Source organism: Mya arenaria, chromosome 6 (genome assembly GCF_026914265.1).
Source record: "Mya arenaria isolate MELC-2E11 chromosome 6, ASM2691426v1".
In the NCBI taxonomy this organism is placed as follows: domain Eukaryota; kingdom Metazoa; phylum Mollusca; class Bivalvia; order Myida; family Myidae; genus Mya; species Mya arenaria.
This window is the reverse complement of record NC_069127.1, coordinates 72276362-72298519: the sequence shown is the minus strand read 5'-3', so window position 1 is coordinate 72298519 and position 22158 is coordinate 72276362. Positions and strand designations below refer to the sequence as shown.

Below are 22158 nucleotides of genomic sequence, written 5' to 3'. Positions count from 1 at the left end.
TCCTGTGATGGATTGTTTTCACAAAGCAAAAGCATATAGGATATTTAGAACAGTCTATTCATTTACCAAGAAAGCATTCATTGTGATGGAATTTGGCTGTCTTTAATGTGCTATTTCATTGCACAGTACATCTGCATTTTAATTGAACTGCACAAACCTATTGGACATCCCACAGGCCAGGCTGAACTTTTTTCATTCTCATCCAAACAGCTTTTACAAGTCCGGTTGTTTCATTAAGGAGGGCTTGCATATTGCACTCTCAAAAAAATACAAAATATATTGCCCGGGGAAGCAACTTTCTTAATATTGGCACTATGAATTATCTCATTAACTATTTACGTCTGATTTTGTCTGATAAATTCATTCGAGTTCTTAAATAAAAAATCAGTAAATCTTCTCCCTAAATCATAATTTTACAAATTATTCAAATTTAATCAACACTCATTAGTGACATTACCTCATTGAACTGGTCTGTAGATGCCAAAGTGTACATTCATTTTATAGAAATCTACTAAAGGAGGGATTCCACAAGATAATTTTAGAAAGGTGATGACCCTGGCTGTTTTAGAAGCATCTTTCTGCCTTTCCTGACATGGAGTGCTTATGATTATCAAATTTTTATTGTTTAAAAACAAGAAAAAAATAACTAGTACTAGGTTGTTGGTATAGCTCATGGACAGGGGCAAATTATTTCCATCTATTAATAATCTAAACAATAGAACAAATACAGCATGTCGTGCAATATATTGTGAGGTAGTATTAAAAATTTCATTCCAAAATACTGATTGGAATCCTTTCTATGTGCAGTTTTTAACAACCACCTGGCACAGCACAGAGCATTCAAACATGTCATGAGGTCGTGAAATAAAAAATGCCGAAAGGCAGTACATTTAAGGAATGGAAGTTAAGGGTTAAAATATTGTATCATAAATAATACCCGGTAATCATCTATACCACAAAATAAGAAAAATATACACAAAAGTTTTACTTGCGAGTCTGATGAACCAACCATTAGGTCAATATTACATTTCAATAGCCCTGGATTGGTTAGAGTACCAGTATATATTTCCTTAAAATATGACTTAGTAGAAAGCATGATTCTATTGAACAAACAGTTACAAGGTTAAGTTACGATACAGTCGTACCCCTTTGGCTTGAACTTCCAAAATACCTCAAGCTTCAAAAAACTCAAACCAAGTTGGAATGATTACCTTCAGTTGATAGAAATTGGTCCTTTATATTCAGTTTGAGCCAAAGATGAATTTGAGTCAAGCGAGTTCAAGCCAACAGAGTTCAACTGTCACTAAAAATATTCAGTTTTCACTGTTTTTCTATTTTATTAACGGTGACATTGAACCTAGCGGTCCCTAATTCAATCCCATAAAAGGTCCCCTTAAACTCTCCCTGTATACGAAGTTAGGTCACAATTTGACAACCCAAACTAAGGACTTTCAGATTCATTATTTCCATTTGTGAGTTACCTTGACCCAAGGGGCCCCGAACACAATCCCATGACAGGTCCTATATACCTTTGGTCACAATATGTTTGGCCAAAATTTCAACCATTTTTCTGTTTTAAAGTAAATGACCTTGACACTGAGGCCACAAACACAAACCAATGAAAGATGTCCTTTCACTTTTTGAAAACCTGGTATGGCAGTTGAAACCTCAAACTACTTCATATAAACACAGTATCCAACATTTTCTGCCAAATTCTCATTTCAGTTCTCCACAGCAGCTCCTTGCCCTTTTTAAAACCTGGCTAGTTTACCTCTAATAAGCAGTCCACTCGATTAACAACACGACATACCATTGTACATATATTTTATTTAATTTTCTATGGTACACAACATTTTGTGACATGATTATAGCGCTAAATAACAATCATAACAACTGAATCAGTAAAATATTAAATTTTCTCAACGAAAGTCATCGACCTTAAGCAATGACATCAACTCAATATCAAAGAATATTTATAAGCTATTTTGTCTGTCCTATGTCCTTCCTACATAATCACAAAGTCTATGGCAAAGGAAGATCCTGTATGTGGCTCAACAGGGGCTTTATAACAGAAACATTTTGAGAATATTTAAAAACAAAATGTGTGTAACATTCATATTTCTTGAAATAAACAATTGCTTTAAAATGACATTTCCAATTTGAAAACTTCAATATTTTAATTACAGAATTAACATTCAGCAAAACACTTTGTACCTGTGGAATAAATCACTTCCCAAATAGAATTTAAGGAAAAGTTACAATTTTAACTCAAGATGCTTCTGTAATCCAGCCCCAGGCTAAGACAGCTTTAATAGTTTAAAGGGATTACAAGACAAATGTATAGAATAAGTTTTTGCATATAAGTAGTGATTACAAAATGATTACTTCCAAAGCCTGATAAATGAGAAACACCAAAATGACAAAAAGCCAGCTTTTACTGAAGATGAAAAAATGGAGTCGTAGCATTCTTCAAGATTTCACAAAAGTATGGAAGTACCAGTATTATTGGAATGAGCATGTTACATCAGACTAAAATTTGAAAATCATTTCTTTTCAATTAAAATAAATTCAGCAAAATAAATAATTCTAACAGTACAATGATTTCTGCCATAATCCAAAATTTCACACAAACATTTGTTTGTCCATTGATGCTGCTTGATATTTTTTTCAAGAAAATAACTTTATTATACTTTGTAGGGCTAATGCCAGAATATACCAAAACCATATATATTTTAATGTGGCTTTAAACTTTCTGGCATCAACCCCACAAATTATACTTTTATGCTTAACTAAGACATAGTATGGTTCTCCCCTCTGAACAGTTACATAGTACGAAGACTGCAGCAATGAAAAGCCTAGAGCATATATACGATAGAGACAGGGTACCACATGACAACTGTATTTCTGTGTCACATATACATGCTGCTATAGAAGACCTGATTGGTAAGCACTAAGCTGTCAGTGAATTAAGAATAAAGTCATTTAGATCAACAAGTCTGAATCCTAGAGTTACTTTAAGGATTTGATATTAAAGTTTAACACTAATTGTAAAGTTAATCATACTTTGATATGTAAAATTTGAATTGTTATCAACAAGCACTTCACTAGAAGATGCAAAGTGAATAACTCGGTCTCATACATTCTGATTTTACATACACATATATAATATTTGACTGGCTTTTCAGAAATGGAAATGTGAAGCCAAGAGTGCATAAGTTATTTGTATATACAAATGTCATTTGCAAACATGAGATAAACTTACAATTAAAAATAGCATTAATCTGCATTTTTTCATACTTTCAATTTCTTGCAGTTGAGTTGTGCATCCAAGAATAACTGACATCTTTGTCTAGACAAATGTATGATAAAATTGTCTTTATCCAGCAGTTACATGCACATATGACACAGCAAAACTCTACAGCAATAGGTCTATAACAGCATGCGAGTAAAATAAATGAATAAGAAAAACCTGTGTATATATATATATATAACTTAATATCTACATATTGATAGAAAAAGACCTCTTATGTACAAATACACAATGAAACAGAAATAGACAAAGATGGACATTGTATGAACATCTGACAAAAACACTGAAGTCTTTTAAGGTATCCAATCCAAAAATAAGCTTATTCTCTGACAACCCTATAAACCATTACATTAAGTTTTGTTGTCTGGTTATTTAAGAACCATTTACAATGTGTTTGCTTGGTTATCACTAATATGACCAAATGCACAATACCTTATACATTGAGCTATAACAGTTGGAATATTTGCACTTTATTTCAACTGAGTTGAACTTGAACATAAAATAACCTAATTTGCATCTATGAAGGCCAAAAAAACACCTTTTTATTACATTTTCAGTATTATTTTTTTTTGCATGCAAAATCCATTCAAATGGTTCCAATATCAGATGTGATCACCCGGCATCCTAAAATTCACATATTTGTGGGTGGGATTCCTTTAACAATATGACAGCACTTAATATGACCATATATAAATACAGTAGCAGACCGTGTTTGCATGCAAAATGGGTGAAAACAAGACTTTTGTAGAGAGATAATGTTTACGAGTGAAAAAGATGAAAACAAAAATTGTCAAGTATTGTCTAACAAGATGTCAGTACCTTTGACTTTATTATTGGTTAGCAAAAACACTAAGTCAAATGGGAGGTTAAAATGAAATGTGCACACTGAAAATGTTGTAATGTGAAGGTGTAGAGCAATGCAGTGGACACGGACAGGGCAGGATACAAGAGCTTGTAAGATTTCTAGTAATATTTTCAAGCTCTACAACAAACACAATAGGAACATGACAGGATACAAAAAGTGCCATTTTTGATTGCACAAACCACCACAAAAATGAATTCATTCATATTTTATAATATACCTTTCATCTTCAAAAGTCAGAGAACCCTATGGGTAACTATGAAATAGGTGACGTATTTGCTATAAGTCACTTAATGTAACACAATAATATTACGATTCCATATTATGACCTCAAACATCTACTTGTAAAATAGGAAAACAAAACACATTTAGTAAGATAAATACATTGTATATAACCAAATTCCAGTAAGATATGAAAATGAAATGCTCAAAGGATTATCAGGAGTATAATATTTCACGAAACTAAATTCACCCATGGAATGTCAGAATTTTGTACATTAGAACAAACTAACTTTCATTTACTTATCGCACATTCAACCAAATTCTTGTTTATATTTCATGGAAACAAAATGGCACATTTAAAATAAAGGGAATGCACACATCATACAACGAACCATCATGTTATCACATACTCGTAATTATTATATGTAAGTATTTTGAAAACTTTACAGCACTTAAAATGCCCTCATAACAAGGTAGGTTGTGTTTTTCTGAAATATAGCAAATCATTCCTAAGTTAAGGAAATATTTATTGAATTAATTCACTGGTAAACATGGAAACACGAGATTCCATGTCTGGCTATACAGCAACGCCTGCTGACCTTTACTAAACTACCCATCTAAATTTTAGGTCAAAAGTTTCACATGTGCGTAACTGAATTAATACTAACACTCTAACCCACAAAGCTACAGAATATAACACATTGTAACTTAAAACACTTCAGTTTAGAGTTGACAGTTTACATACCTATGTATTAACAGAGGACAGATTCAACAGTTCACACACTTAAGTACAGATTTAACAGTCAACACACTAAAATTGGGAAGTGCAGAACACTAATATCACTATAATAATAAATATTGACAATATTGGAACCACAGCTTCTAGCGACATGGAGTTTCTTTTGCACACCGAACGACAATGATGATTGGCAACAGTTGCTGTATATTTCTGTGCGTGCTACCGGACAGAGATGATGATTGGCAACAGTTGCTGTATATTTCTGTGCGTGCTACCGAACAGAGATGATGATTGGCAACAGTTGCTGTATATTTCTGTGCGTGCTACCGAACAGAGATGATGCGTGTTGTGCAGTTCTATGAACAGTAATAAAGTACAAAGGTTGTAGGTTGTGCAGTTCTACGCACATCCAATATCAACAATGTATCCTGCAACCTCACAATGCTAGAGGAATAAAGATTTTGTATGTTACAGATTTCTATGCATCCCAATAACCGTGCATGTTGAATATTTCTATGCACATTGAAGTACAATGTTGTATAGCGAACATTTGTGTGCACATGGCTGATAGTAGGACGATGATTATGTTGTATGGAGGGGGTTGATCTGATAATGAACACTCTCCTGGCCTGCATGATGGCTGCATCCTGAGCTCCCATTGGAATTATTCATCTGAAAATATCATGGAGAGAGGTAATAATATTAGCTTTCGCTTTTGGTACAGACTGTTTTCTTTTAAATTAATTTAACACAAATTTACACCAATTTATTTCAAAGTGTATTTCTTTAAACCTACAGTATGATAAATTAACAGTTATATCAATGTAAATATTTAATTTATTTCTATTAATTGATGACCAAGTAAAATCTATTCTTTTTTATATTGATTTGGAATAACCCATTGTTAGAGCCAGAGTTACGGGCCTTGCTTCACATGTGCTTGTTATCTCTTCCAACACATGTACTAAGTTTCATCAATATTTTAGCTATGGCCAGGGTTTAAGTTAGTATTTGCAAAACAACTATATTAAGGTTATCGCAATATTTCATACATAAAAAATAAGGACTTGACAATTTCCTTCACCATCCCTTGGTTCTCGAGTCACCATTAGTGCAAAAAGTCACAAGTATAACATGCTAGGGATGTGATTGACCACACACCTGAATGTCTGAAACAATTTTGGCAATGGGTTTGGGCTCCCCACCTCCCCAGTAAAAGTAGAAGAGGGTGAAGCACGCTACCACAGAAGCAAAACTTGCCTTTTAGAAACCTCAAAGCCTTTAACAAGAGCTGTCACAGTATGTGACGAATGCCCCCGAATGTGACATTGACCTACGAACAAGGTCAGTACATGAAAAGTTGATCTTGCCTTTACGTGTCAAATACATATGGCAAGTTATTTTTAATTGCTTCTGAACATAAAAAAATACCACCCATACTTGACAACCTACACTGTTATGTCCTTATATTCAGAATTCCCTTGTGAATAAACACTAAGTGTATCTTTCACCTTAGAGGTAGGGACATGGGTCTTGCACACGACACGTCGTCTTGGTATGTGGAACACATGTAGCAAGTGATTTTAAAATCTGTCCATACAAGGGAAAGTTACAGCCCTGACACGACAACCTAAACTCTATGTCCTTATATGCAGCACTCCATTGTGAATAAACACTAAGTGTGACCTTGACCTTTGAGGTAGAGACACGGGTCTTGCACGCGACACGTCGTCTTGGTACGTGGAACACATGTGGCAAGTTATTTTAAAATCTGTCCATACAAGGGCAAGTTACAGCCCGGGCACAACAACCTATACTCTATGTCCTTATATGCAGCATTCCATTGTGAATAAACACTAAGTGTGAACTTGACCTTAGAGGTAGGAACACGGGTCTTGCACCCGACACATCGTCTTGGTAATTCAAACACATGTGCCAAGTTATTTTATAATCTGTCCATACAAGGGAAAGTTACAGCCCGGACACGACAACCTATACTCTATGTCCTTATATGCAGCATTCCATTGTGAATAAACACCTAAGTGTGACCTTGACCTTTGAGGTAGGGACACGGGTCTTGCACGCGACACGTCATCTTGGTATGCTGAACACATGTGGCAAGTAATTTTAAAATCTGTCCATACAAGGGAAAGTAACAGCCCGGACACGACAACCTATACTCTATGTCCTTATATGCAGCATTCCATTGTGAATAAACACCTAAGTGTGACCTCGACCTAAGAGGTAGGGACACGGGTCTTGCACGCGACACGTCCTCTTGGTATGCCGAACATATGTGGCAAGTTATTTTAAAATCTGTCCATACAAGGGAAAGTTACAGCCCGGACACGACAACCTATACTCTATGTCCTTATAGGCAGCATTCCATTGTGAATAAACACCTAAGTGTGACCTTGACCTTGGAGGTAGGGACACGGTTATTGCACGCAACACGTCGTCTTGGTATGCTGAACACATGTGGCACGTTATTTTAAAATCTGTCCATACAAGGGAAAGTTACAGCCCAGACACAACCTATACTCTATGTCCTTATAGGCAGCATTCCATTGTGAATAAACACCTAAGTGTGACCTTGACCTTGGAGGTAGGGACACGGTTATTGCACGCAACACGTCATCTTGGTATGCTGAACACATGTGGCACGTTATTTTAAAATCTGTCCATACAAGGGAAAGTTACAGCCCAGACACGACAACCTATACTCTATGTCCTTATATGCAGCATTCCATTGGGAATAAACACCTAAGTGTGACCTTGACCTTGAAGGTTGGGACACGGTTCTTGCACATGACGCGTCGTTTTGGTATGCCGAACACATTTGGCAAGTTATTTTAAAATCTGTCCATACAAGGGAAAGTTACAGCCCGGACACGACAACCTATACTCTATGTCCTTATATGCAGCATTCCATTGTGAATAAACACCTAAGTGTGACCTTGACCTTGGAGGTAGGGACACGGTTCTTGCACGTGACACGTCGTCTTGGTATGCTGAACACATGCGGCAAGTAATTTTAAAATCTGTCCATACAAGGGAAAGTTACAGCCCGGACACGACAACCTATACTCTATGTCCTTATATGCAGAAGTTACAGCCCGGACACAACAACCTATACTCTATGTCCTTATATGCAGCACTCCATTGTGAATAAACACTAAGTGTGACCTTGACCTTTGAGGTAGGGACACAGGTCTTGCACGCGACACGTCGTCTTGGTATGTGGAACACATTTGGCAAGTTATTTTAAAATCTGTCCATACAAGGAAAAGTTACAGCCCGGACACGACAACCTATACTCTATGTCCTTATATGCAGCACTCCATTGTGAATAAACACTAAGTGTGACCTTGACCTTTGAGGTAGGGACACAGGTCTTGCACGCGACACGTCGTCTTGGAATGTGGAACACATTTGGCAAGTTATTTTAAAATCTGTCCATACAAGGGAAAGTTACAGCCCGGACACGACAACCTATACTCTATGTCCTTATATGCAGCACTCCATTGTTAATAAACACTAAGTGTGACCTTGACCTTTGAGGTAGGGACACGGGTCTTGCACGCGACACGTCGTCTTGGTATGTGGAACACATGTGGCAAGTTATTTTAAAATCTGTCCATACAAGAGAAAGTTACAGCCCGGACACGACAACCTATACTCTATGTCCTTATATGCAGCACTCCATTGTGAATAAACACTAAGTGTGACCTTGACCTTTGAGGTAGGGACACAAGTCTTGTACGCCACACGTCGTCTTGGTATGTGGAACACATGTGGCAAGTTATTTTAAAATCTGTCCATACAAGAGAAAGTTACAGCCCGGACACGACAACCTATACTCTATGTCCTTATAGGCAGCATTCCATTGTGAATAAACACCTAAGTGTGACCTTGACCATGGAGGTAGGGACACGGTTATTGCACGCAACACGTCATCTTGGTATGCTGAACACATGTGGCAAGTAATTTTAAAATCTGTCCATACAAGGGAAAGTTACAGCCCGGACACGACAACCTATACTCTATGTCCTTATATGCAGCATTCCATTGTGAATAAACACCTAAGTGTGACCTCGACCTAAGAGGTAGGGACACGGGTCTTGCACGCGACACGTCCTCTTGGTATGCCGAACATATGTGGCAAGTTATTTTAAAATCTGTCCATACAAGGGAAAGTTACAGCCCGGACACAACAACCTATACTCTATGTCCTTATATGCAGCACTCCATTGTGAATAAACACTAAGTGTGACCTTGACCTTTGAGGTAGGGACACAGGTCTTGCACGCGACACGTCGTCTTGGTATGTGGAACACATTTGGCAAGTTATTTTAAAATCTGTCCATACAAGGGAAAGTTACAGCCCGGACACGACAACCTATACTCTATGTCCTTATATGCAGCACTCCATTGTGAATAAACACTAAGTGTGACCTTGACCTTTGAGGTAGGGACACAGGTCTTGCACGCGACACGTCGTCTTGGAATGTGGAACACATTTGGCAAGTTATTTTAAAATCTGTCCATACAAGGGAAAGTTACAGCCCGGACACGACAACCTATACTCTATGTCCTTATATGCAGCACTCCATTGTTAATAAACACTAAGTGTGACCTTGACCTTTGAGGTAGGGACACGGGTCTTGCATGCGACACGTCGTCTTGGTATGTGGAACACATGTGGCAAGTTATTTTAAAATCTGTCCATACAAGAGAAGTTACAACCCGGACACGACAACCTATACTCTATGTCCTTATATGCAGCACTCCATTGTGAATAAACACTAAGTGTGACCTTGACCTTTGAGGTAGGGACACGAGTTTTGCACGCCACACGTCGTCTTGGTATGTGGAACACATGTGGCAAGTTATTTTAAAATCTGTCTATACAAGGGAAAGTTATAGAGCCGGACGGATGGACGGACGGACGGACGGACGGTGCGATTTTAATATGCCCACCTTCGGGGGCATAAAAAGCCTTTTTAGTTCCACTTTGAAGCAAACTGGAGTGTCAAAACTCACAACAAATAAGTAACAACCAAAAGCAACCTGCTATCTTTTTTTATCAGTTAAAAAAACTAGACACCAAATGGCGACATGGGGAACCCGTTGAAGGACCTGTCCTATCAACAGTACTCAATTAAACATTAAACCTTTAACTGTGGCCTTGAGGTACAGATCTGGCTCTTGTGCGCGATATACTGCCTCATCAAGGTGAACTTTCATTGCAAGTTTTCTGAAAATCCTATATTAATGCATGGTCAAGAAATAGTCTGGACAAGGTTTGTTTAAACCTTTGACCAATAAGCTTGAGGTACAGATCTTGGTGCAACATGCTGCCTTATCATGGTGAACCTCCATGGCAAGTTTTTTGAAAATCCTATAATGCAAGGTCAAGATATAGTCCGATCCGAACAAGGATCATTTCAACTTTTAACTTCCAAGCGTGATCTTGACCTTTGAGAAACAACCCATGGTCTTTGCCCGACCTGCCACCTAATCATGCTGAGCCTTCATAGATTCGTATTATGCATGGTCAAGATATGGCCCGGACAAAGTTCAGTTCAGACAGATGGACATACATGGAACCCACATTGTGACCAGTATATCTCACTCATTGCAAGCAGGCTAACCAATAATATTCCGCAGACAGATCACATCCCTGCATTCTCATGGCTCATGTCATTCAATCAGGACTATACAACAAGGATAACCCTTCCATACTCACCAAATATCACACACAGATCACACATTCATGCATGGCTGGTCTCACAAGGCGCCAAATGGGTCGTTTGGCTGGGTCTGTGTTATGGGAGGTCGGGGCTGAGCCATGGGCATTCCCATAGGAGCCATACCAGGTCGCATACCCATGTACATTGGCTGGCCCATACCCATCTACAAATACAATGTGGAGGTACAGTATACACAGATCTCTTTGCTATTAAACGTTACCAGAAACCTTTTGGTTATTTTCCAACAAAAGAACTGTTTGAAATGTTTGACACTATGATAAAACCTATTCTATGTTATGGGTCCCAGATTTGGAGCTATACATTCTGTCCTAAGATTGAATATGTACAAAACGATTTCTGTAGGAAGCATATTGGTGTTAATAAAAGCACTAATACATGTATGATTCTTGGTGAATGTGGAAGATTGCCTTTATGTATAAATTATTTTTCTAATTGTATTAGATATTATCGCAAATTATTACAACTTTCTAATGATAGATACCCTAAACAATGTTACTTAATGCTCAAGTCGTTGGATGAAGTTGGACGCACTTGCTGGGCAACTTATATTAAGCATATGCTTTTTATGTATGACTTCGGTTATATCTGGATATCTCAAGATGTTGGCGATATATCTATATTTATCAGTGTTTTTAAACGGAGAATTATTGATTATTTCAACCAAAACTGGCACGATTCTATTAACAGTTCCAGTCGGTGTTTTCATTATAAAGAATACAAAACTTTGCTTAATGTGGAACGTTATTTATCTTTAGACATACCTTACAAACACAAAATAGCTTTTAGCAAATTTAGATGTTCAAATCATAAATTGTTCATTGAAACTGGTAGGCATCATAATATCCCAAGAGAAGAACGCGTTTGTCGGTTTTGTTTAGATAATATTAACATTTTTGTTTTAGACTTTGAATACCATGCATTCTTTATATGTTGTAATTTTAATGATATACGAACACAATATTTATTTAATTGGTATTCTAACGGTACTGAATTAGAAGATTTTTATAGGTTATTAAACACAAATCAATCTGAAGATTTACGAACACTAGCTTATTATGTATACCATCTCCTAAACATTAATGGTTAAGGGGAAGTAATCATGATTTTTATTTACACTTTGCTTGTATCGATTAATTACCCTGACACAACTCTTGCCTTTCTCGTATATTATGTATTTTGGGCCAGTGGCCTTTAATTACTCAATAAACTGTTGACTTGACTTGACTTGAGATTAATGTGTATAACATTTATTTTGTTACTCATACAATATTGCTTATAATAAATGCATGAGGGAACATGTATATGCAAACATTTCATAAAAGAAAATTAAGTTTAATCATAGAATGGTTTAGATATCTTATTTTTGTAACAGAAGAGAAATTGCAAGTAAGAATACTGTTTGTATCAAGATATACTGCTTTGTGTCATTGTCCTGAAACACAGCAAAAACCTTCATTGTTACTATTTGTTAACATTAATACGCTATTTGTGGCATTGTGGTGATGGTTTAGAACTGCGAGGGGGGTACTAAAACTGTGCTTAATTGTGTCTAGGCTGTTACCATTTGTGGCATCGTGGTCATGGGGACCCCTCCAGACATCGGGGCCATTCCCATCATTTGCATTCCTCCCATGGGCGCCATACCAGGCTGCTGTAAAAACACGAAACAGGGATTATAGTTACTGGGAAATACATTTCTCAGACAATTTTAATCAATTTTAGATCATAAATGATAGTAATTAGTCCGTTGTACCTATGCCTGGATGACTTATTTCAGTGTGAGTATACGGGCTAGATTATTTTTCATCTAATGTCCCTAGGCTTTTATGTCCAAATATTTACCATCATTGGCTGCATTCCAGGCTGACCGTATCCTGCCATCATTGGAACCTGAAATTGGGGACAGATATACATGTATTAGACATCTGATATGATAACAATACAAAAGCAATCTTCATATTTATACATGTATAAGACATCATGTATGATTAAAATAATAAAAGAATTCTTCATATCTATACCTGAATAAGATCCCATATGATCACAATACAGTTGAACCATTGTTAGTGTTCTTTCTGCATGTAGTAATTCACTACTAGTATCTACAGAAGATAGAGTCAAGTGTGTCTGATAAAACACTAGAATTGTGTCCATAGGAAATGGATGCACCCACTTGCCCCTCGTGACACAGGAAATGTTCACACCAGTTCTAACTCATTTCAATCCATAGAAATTTATTTAGTCAATCATTTTTAAAACATGTTAATAGAACTGTTACTACCACCATCATCGAGCATAATTCGAAACAGCCATTTTGGAGGGCCATAACTCTCCCCTTACTATGTGCATCTGCAAACGAATTCCCAGGTGCACAAATTCATCATCTCAAGAACATTCCTCTAAAATTTCAATACTCTAGGTCAAATGGATTTGAGTTTGGAATGACACAAGTTTGCTTAATACTTACGCAGACAGATGGACGGACAGATGGACAAAGGCAAATCTATATCCCCCCCCCCCAATAAGTGGGGCCAGGCAAATCAGCTGTATGTTCTCTAAATTAAAAATGAAAGGACCCAAACAGATTATCTGCATACTTCATGTATACAATTTAACATAACTAATAAATCATAGATTGTTGGTCCATAGGTGCATCAAGTTATGTAAATATTTTGTTAGCAGGTGAATGTTCCACTTACTGCTGGTAAATTCATTGCGTGTCAACACTCCATTGGCAAATAGTTTTACCCTTTTATCATCATGAGTATGTACCTGTTGTGTAGTGAATGATGGCTGGGACCAAGTAGAGACCGGCTGGGCCATGCCCGGGTTCCAGTTGGCCCCTCCAGTCTTCCTCTGCTCGCCCTTAGGCTGCCACTGGTGCTCTGTCCTGTAAGACATATATGGTCGTGAACTCACAAATGTATCATTTGATTTGTTATAATTTCTTTAAGGATACATATTTGCCTATCAATAAACAATAAAGCTAACTTTAATCAAACCAAAAAATTTAGCAGTTTTCTTCAATTGGTATTCAGAAGATACAAAGAGTGAGTAGAGCACCTGTTGCATTGACCATGTTTTAGTAGCTAAACTTTATTTTCATCCTACAGGTGACATGGTGCAGGAACATAGGGGCCATTTTATCAATGGTCATGCGGTATGATCAATTCCTTGCATTCTTTATCAATAGTTGTAAGGAGATAATTTTGAAACAAAAAGATTGAAAATATTACACTAGACTTTTTCTGACAGATTTTACCACTCATTTTTGAATTTCATTTCTGACAGTCACTTTGTATCCAATTGCGAATTGTGATCTTACGATATTTTGTCATTCGCTCATTAAAACAAATGAGCCCATAGTTTTCTTCTCACAGCCATGTTAAAGCTCATAGGCATGAATTGTAGCCACTTTGAAAAATAAGCATGTCAATTGCAGGCCTTAATCATTCATGCTGACATGAGAGGTAAACTGGATTATCCACTGAAATGTCTGTATTGTAAGTATCAATCATTATAGTAACAATTATACATTTAAATGCTGTTTTTGTGGAGTGTAAATATCAGAAGAATGGATCAGTTCTCCACCTACTTTTTTACACTGCTGGCTCCATTGATGCCGATATTGCCTGCTAGTGCCGCAAGGCTGGAGTCCAGATCCCTTGACACGGGGGCGGACTGGGGCTGACTAGACATGGTTTGTGACTGTTTAGATGAGGGTTGCATGATCTCTCCAAATGCATCAAAACCTGATACACAGAATACAGAAATTAACAAATGCTTTTTATTATGTGAGGATAACATGTTGGTTGTTGCAAGTTCTATGAATATATTCCATATGTGGTTTCATGGCACTATCAAAAAATGAGATAAACTGAAGTTTTTTTGCATGTATGGTTTTTGTTTGAGATGTATCTGCATTCATAACAACTTAACTGTTCTACAGAACACTTATAATAGCATCAAACAAATGTCCTCAAAGGTTGTTCTTGCGTTTCAAACACCATGGACATAGTTATATACATGATGTGTTTTAAAGCAGCAATATTACATGATTAATTGATTATGGTTTGATAGTTATACAGCTGCCGATAAATATTGCATGACAGCAGATGTCAAAATTATCACAAGCTAGCAAGCCCTGCGATTATCAAATGCTTTCCTGTCTTGGTCATATTCTGCATGCTATTGCAAACAGTAGCGCAATAGAGGTAGTGTAAGAATATGAGATTGTACATCCAGAAGTCTAACTTCGATGACTGCAAGACCAAAGAACACAGTGATACAATACAGGGAACTTAAGTTAAAAAAGCATAAAACAAAGCGAGTTTGTAATAAGATTACTCTGAAATACCCAGAAGAAGCAGTGATATATTCAACAAAAACAACTACATGTATATTATACCAAGAAGTTGCAATCAACACAGCTCACAAGTCAACCAATATAAACACGCAAGTAACTAAGTGTTTTGAAGAAATTATTGCAAAAAATATCCAATCACCACAAAAATCGCTGATTTCTGAAACAAAAATAGAAAAAATAATCATAAAATCAAAAGCAAAAAAAGGCAAAAGACAACATGGCACCCAGGCACAACACCGAGACTACATCAGGGACCTGTCGTGTCACTATCCGAGGCTGCAAAGGGGCCAGTGGTAGGGAAAAGGTCAAGGTTAGGGGCCACCTGCTGTCCCCCTGTGGCACCCTGGAAGGGGTCGCTAGAAAACACATCCATGGCTGGGCTTGAACTGCGCACTGCCGGGCTAATGCTCCGTATGGCGGGGCTCTGACGACCTACAGATTTTATTCATGCATTTATAAGTTATCAATACTGAAAAACATTTAAAAAGTACGGTATGAGGCACATATCCCCAGATATACTTACCGTAAATGACTGGGTATAAGACGATAGCGGGTATTAGACGCGGACAAAAAAATCCGTGAAAAATCTTAGAAAAAAAAACGTTTAATCTATGTTTTGGGTTAAAGGACGCATAGAAAATATGTCTAAAACGTCTGTCAATTTCGGCCACCATGTTTGTTGACAGTGACGAAAAATATTTTCGTGAAAATGGCGATGGTTATCTTTAAAACCATACAATGATAATGCAAAATGTGTTTCATTTTAATTCGTTTTATGTAAGGAAAGGCACTTAAAAGAACTGATTGTGACCATTTGTTTCTGGATATTATACGCAGGCATTTTTTTTACATCAAATTCTGAGTGAAAAAAGTGTGTCTAATACCCAGTCATTTACGGTAAAGTAAATATACTTTCGTAATGGCATTTGTGTGACAGAATAGTATAGCATACAAAATGTGCAATGCATGGTCTTACTTGTACACACCTTTCGAAAGATATTTTAGAGATATCATGAATTCTTTAGAAAAACTTCTTGAAATGCAATTTATCCAAAATACCCAATAAATCAATAAAGCAAATGTATGTTTGAAAGCCCTGATATCAAACGTCATAGTCTTAAAATCCTACACAATAAAATGGTCAACAGACTAAAAAACCATTACATCCATTTACCAATGGATCCTTATCGATAACATGGCATTATATACATGTACTTTTGGTTTTATTGCAGTTAAACACAAGTATCAGTGCTACTGTATTAAAGTGAAAATGAGTTCAAAAGTCATTTATTTCTTATCTTTGCAAAGACTTTTACCATGATTATTCAAAAATCTCTTACTTCATTGTGCAAGTCTGATATTCAGAGAGATCAATATATGTCCCTTCTATAACTATCTATACAATTCAACTACATTCATTTGAATACTATAATCTAAAGTAAATTAACACAAGACAAAACAAATAGTGTTAATTTTTAAAGATCTCAAATACTAGTAAAATGGTGCAATGATACATACATATATAATATATAAACCGGTACATCATATCAATAAAGATTTGCATGTCTAATTCAAACCATAAGTTAACGCTAACGAGTGTTTTAATGTCTAAAGAACGAAAGTTTAAAGATTAGAAACAGAACCAAAAAACGGCTAACAATCACTTCACAAGACAGTTTTTTACGATTTTTCTTTCATTTAAGAACATAGCTTTAACATAATTTATCGTTAACAAGATTTGAGAATGTTTCCTTGTGCTACATCTAAATTCTATCCGTCTCACAAACTACACAAATTAACCAGCAAAGAGCCAGGGGGTCGTTTCAATACAGATCTCAGTCGATTTTATTCATACAATTCAAATTATCTTAATGTGAAAATTTCATAACTTTGCTACATGTTTGAGTTAAATGAACTTAAAAACACAAAAGTTGCGGAATTACAAAAAAATCATATTCATATATAATAAATTTGAAGTTACGACTAAGATCCATTATTGAAATGGGTCCCAGAACTGTCTTGTAAAGTGTCCACATGAAGCAAACCTTGCATGGGCTCCTCAATAGTGGGCGTGGTACTGAACAGGCCCCCACCAAGCCCCTCCCCTCCCTGCCCATACCCTGGGGATCCAGAATACACAGGGGGATCAGGGCCTGACAGACCAACCAGGGCCTCATATGGGTCAAAGGTCACTTGTTCAGTGACTTAAGCAGCAAAAATAGATATTTACACAATTTCAATGACTATAACAGCAACTATAGCTGATGTCACTGTTTCAGTGACTAGTCACTGTTTTGGTGACTGTGAGAACCAATAAAGTATGTTTTGTAAATATCAGTTCAAAGCTGACAAACACCATTAAAACAGCAGTATGTCAAAGTTCCTTATTCATTGAAATAAACTCACATATTAACAGATATTAAAGCTAAAGAAATCAGAGAGAGATTATGTAGAACATAGACAAAGAATTGAAATGGCACATTCTCTAAAAGCCAAGTCAGAAACATGAAAACAGAACTATGTGTCCGGCAGGGCTATAAACTTGGGGAACAACAACTTTGTATACCTGTAGAAGCAGTGGTTGGCGAGGGGCTTAGAGCACTGGTCGTGGTAGTAGAGAGGTCCAGGGTTGCCACTAGTAACCAAACATACATGTAACCATGGCAATTTGTTAGAAGATAGAACAACACTGCCCAATTACTACTGTTAAATTTCAAATGTCTTTTCAGTGATTGTTTTGATAATTCTAACTCTATTTTATGTACATCAAATATTGGTCCTTTATTTATTTTCAAAACATAAATGTAGAAATCAATTGGGCAGAGCTTTTTTATTGACCCAGATGAAAAACTTCACAAAAAGTATTTTTTAATAATAAAATTGAATTCTAATAAACATTCTTAAGATCAACAGTCATTCATCTGTGCCATTTTTGTAAGTATGATATCAGAGATGGGCATGGTTAATTAAATGGATCTATAGATATTTTCCAACCACCAAAAGAATGTTAGATTAGAATAGCACATCACAGTTATGAGACAGATGGTACAGGAAGTTGCAGGTAAAGATACAACCAATCAAAAGCTAGCAATACCATGTGACTATTCCATGTTACACACCATGAGACCACCTACTGCATTCTGATTGGCTACTTACTGGTTGGTCCTCCTGTGCCATTGGAGAAAGCAGCAAAGCCAGGATCATTGAATCCTCCTTAAATGTGAGAAACATACCTTTTAAACAACAGTATCAGTGTTAGACATTATCTGATTTTGCTCAGTAGTATGTCTTACTATTTTGGGAGTCTGAGTCAAAATTTAAGGAGACCAGCACATTAAGAAAAAATCTTTGTCAAAAAACAACAACAAATATTTGAAACTAAGTAGCTTCAAAACAGTTTTCATAAACACACTAGAGTACTTTCAGATCCAAGATCTAATTCATTGTTACTGTCTTTTTGCCTGAACCAAGAGTTAGACAGTCTCTCAAGCTAAACAAGAGATGTTTGTCAAACATTATGCCCCCCCTGAGCACCATGTTGTCAGGATTATATGGACAATTGAATGAAATATGCATGGACTGAAATGACAGCTGATTTGTTGCTGTTTTAAGATTATGACCATTAAAGTGTGAGGATAAAGTGTGTTATGACCGTCATGACCTATGACTCTATGAACTCAAAATCCAGAGTCATCAGCTGGTCACCAGAAACCTAAATGTCAAGTTTGAGGGCCATGGGTGCAGGCATTGTCAAGTTATCACAAGACAAGTTTTTTTTGTTCAAGGTCACTGTGACCTTGACCTTTGACCCGATGACCACTTAAATCATAAGGGGTCATCTACAAGTCAGATGCAACTCCAAGTTAAGTTTGAAGGCCATGGGTTCAGGCATTGTTGAGTTATCACTCGGACAACCTTTTACCATTCAAGATCACTGTGACTTTGACCTTTGGCTCTATGAATCCTAAATCAATAAGGGTGATCTACTGGTCAGGCTTAACATCCATGTCAAGTTTAATGATCATAGGTTCAGGCATTGTTGAGATATCAGTGGGGGAAGATTTGTTAACTCTTTTGCGTTAAAGGTTACTGTGACATTGACCTTGGCCTGATGACCCCCAAAGTTGATTGGGGTCATCTACTGGGCAGGCCCAACCTTCATGTCAAGTTTGATGACCATAGGTCCAAGAATTGTCGAGTTTGCTTTCAAGGTCACTGTGACCTTGACCTTTGACCCCTAAAATCAATAGGGGCCATCTACTGGTCGGGCCCAACATCCATGTCAAGTTTGAGGGCCATGGGTGCAGGCATTGTTGAGTTATCACTTGGACAACTTTTTATCATTCAAGGTCACTGTGACCTTGACCTTTGGCCCAATGACCCCTAAAATTAATAGGGACAATCTTCTGGCCGGGCTCAACCTCCAAATCAAGTTTGAGGGCCATGGGTGCAGCCATTGTCAAGTTATCACTCGGATAACCTTTTACCATTCCAGGTCACTGTGACCTTGACCTTTGGCCCAATGACCCCTTAAATCAATAGGGACCATCTTCTGGCCAGGCCCAATCTCCAAGTCAAGTTTGAGGGCCATGGGTGCAGGCATTGTCGAGTTATCACTCGGACAACCTTTTACCATTCCAGGTCACTGTGACCTTGACCTTTGGCCAGATGACCCCCAAAAACCATAGGGGTCATCTCCTGGTCAGGCCAATTCTCCAAGTCAAGTTTGAGGGCCATGGGTGCAGGCATTGTTGAGTTATCAATCAGACAACCTTTTACCATTCAAGGTCACTGTGACCTTGACCTTTGGCCCAATGACCCCCAAAAACAATAGGGGTCATCTACTGCTCAGGCCCAACCTCCAAGTCAAGTTTGAGGGCCATGGGTGCAGGCATTGTCACGTTATCACTCGGACAACCTTTTACCATTCAAGGTCACTGTGACCTTGCCCTTTGGTATGATGACCCCCAAAAACAATAGGGGTCATCTCCTGGTCAGGCCCAACCTCCATGTCAAGTTTGAGGGCCATGGGTGCAGGCATTGTTGAGTTATCACTCGGACAAGCTTTAAAATTATTTTACCATTAAAGGTCACTGTGACCTTGACCTTTGACCCGATGATCCCCAAAATCAATAGGGGTCATCTACTGGTCAGGCCCAACCTTCATGTGAAGTTTGATGATCATACGTCTAGGAATTGTTGAGTTATCACTCGGACAAGCTTTGGTCTACCGACGGACGGACCGACCGACCGACCGACATACCGACATGCCTGTGCAAATCAATATACCCCTCTTCTTCGAAGGGGGGCATAAATATCTATGGTTTCCGTGCCAATGTTTAGGAGACTAAGACTCTTCTGTTAAGCCCTGATTTTCTTGGTACCGTAACTATAAATTGGTATCCTTTTCTATTTGTAAGACTATGATTCATTGCTTCAGAAAGAATTTTAAATCATAAAATATGTTGTTTCCAAATACATGTGGCCGGTTCCCAAATTATTCAATATAAAAGAACCTCTGTTTAAACTGTTTATATTTCTTGTACACTGTTTCCATGGTTTAAGGTAAGCTAACTACACTACATTTGTGACAGCAGATAGCCAACCAGAACAGGACCATTATGCGAGTTTGATTTTCGGGCATTGATTGCATTATTTATTAACCTAATCTGGTTTAAAGGTATTTGATTTCATTGGCAGCTTAAAAAAATAATAAAGTGGAATCCTATAATTGGTAAGTGAGTTAAAAGACAACAGGAAACTGATCAACTACTGTGAAATCATTAATGTTCGTGGGCATGAAATTTCGTGGTTTGCCGAAAAAAAACAATTTCGTGGGTACTTGAATTCGTGGATTTTCATTTTTGAAAATAAAAATAAAAATCGAAGATGCGATCGTCCTAGATCGTCTGCATAATATCCACGCGCTGGTCCGTGATTTCCGTCTTCTACGTCACTCGGTTTATGCCACTCGCTAATGTGGTACGACATGCCAATTAGTGCATATACCCATGTCACTTATCGATTTAATTGGGAATAAAGGTAATAAAATAAGATGTACCCTGATCATAAACAGATCTTACAGATAGGGGAAGCCATTGAATGCCAATTAAGAAATTTGCAAACTGTGAAAACACCGAAAAGATGCGTATATTGTCACGTTCGGTGCTTAGTAACCTTCAATATACTAGTAATCGATTAATTATTTTATTAAATAAAAAAATCGAGTTTGGACACTCATCACGCACATCTTGTAAACTTGGAGATTTTCATGAGCAGCACACGTTTAAACACGTGCTTATAACTGTCATTTGCTGCATAAAACACATTTAATTGATTTGGTTCATTATTTGTTAAAGGCAGTTGTAATATATTAACAGAATAATGATCGTAAGTTATACAGTGAGACAGGTTTTAAAACTGTATTCTGCGACCTCTGTAAAGAATATACTAGAGTATGTACTTAACAAGGCAATTTTAAAAGTGAATAAAGGGTTTATATTTCGTGGGATCTTGAATTCGTGGATCACCCAACCCACGAAAACCACGAACAATAATGCCCCACGAACATTAATGATTTCACAGTATTTAAACAAGCAATACCTCATCCAACGTACCTTTAGTTCCACCCATTGGCTGTACACCCCAGCCCGGAGCTCCAAACGCATTTGCTGTGGATGTCATCTGCATTACATTCTTCACGTTCTCCACAAACGGGTTGTCTAAAATAGTTTAAATACATGAAAAGTAGATTAACATCAATGAAAGACCTTTTTGTAGTAATAACGGGTATAAAGGCATAAATTTGATTATAACTGCATTTAAAATTTAAAAAACAAAAACATTTTAAACTACTGGATTATATCATGACCATCAGTATTGTTT

At 37.2% G+C, this 22158-nt stretch overlaps 1 protein-coding gene across 8 annotated transcripts in view; it reads right to left on the bottom strand.

Moving 5' to 3' along the window:
* Window positions 1-1807: 1807 nt before the first annotated feature.
* Window positions 1808-22158, bottom strand: part of LOC128237068 (phosphatidylinositol-binding clathrin assembly protein LAP-like) — a 67386-nt gene continuing 47035 nt past the window's right edge. For 4 of the 8 annotated variants that reach the window (XM_052952257.1, XM_052952258.1, XM_052952259.1 and 1 more), the window contains 10 exons: window positions 21891-21995; window positions 18430-18486; window positions 17840-17908; window positions 15529-15705; window positions 14503-14659; window positions 13680-13797; window positions 12750-12797; window positions 12469-12558; window positions 10883-11049; window positions 1808-5805 (listed from right to left, as the gene is read on the bottom strand). In XM_052952257.1, coding sequence (XP_052808217.1) covers window positions 10924-11049; window positions 12469-12558; window positions 12750-12797; window positions 13680-13797; window positions 14503-14659; window positions 15529-15705; window positions 17840-17908; window positions 18430-18486; window positions 21891-21995 — 947 coding nt within the window. In that variant the 3' untranslated portion in view covers window positions 1808-5805; window positions 10883-10923. Of the gene's footprint in view, window positions 5806-10882; window positions 11050-12468; window positions 12559-12749; window positions 12798-13679; window positions 13798-14502; window positions 14660-15412; window positions 15431-15528; window positions 15706-17839; window positions 17909-18429; window positions 18487-21890; window positions 21996-22158 lie in introns of all 8 variants that reach the window. The other 4 variants (XM_052952262.1, XM_052952261.1, XM_052952263.1 and 1 more) reach the window with 4 other exon arrangements.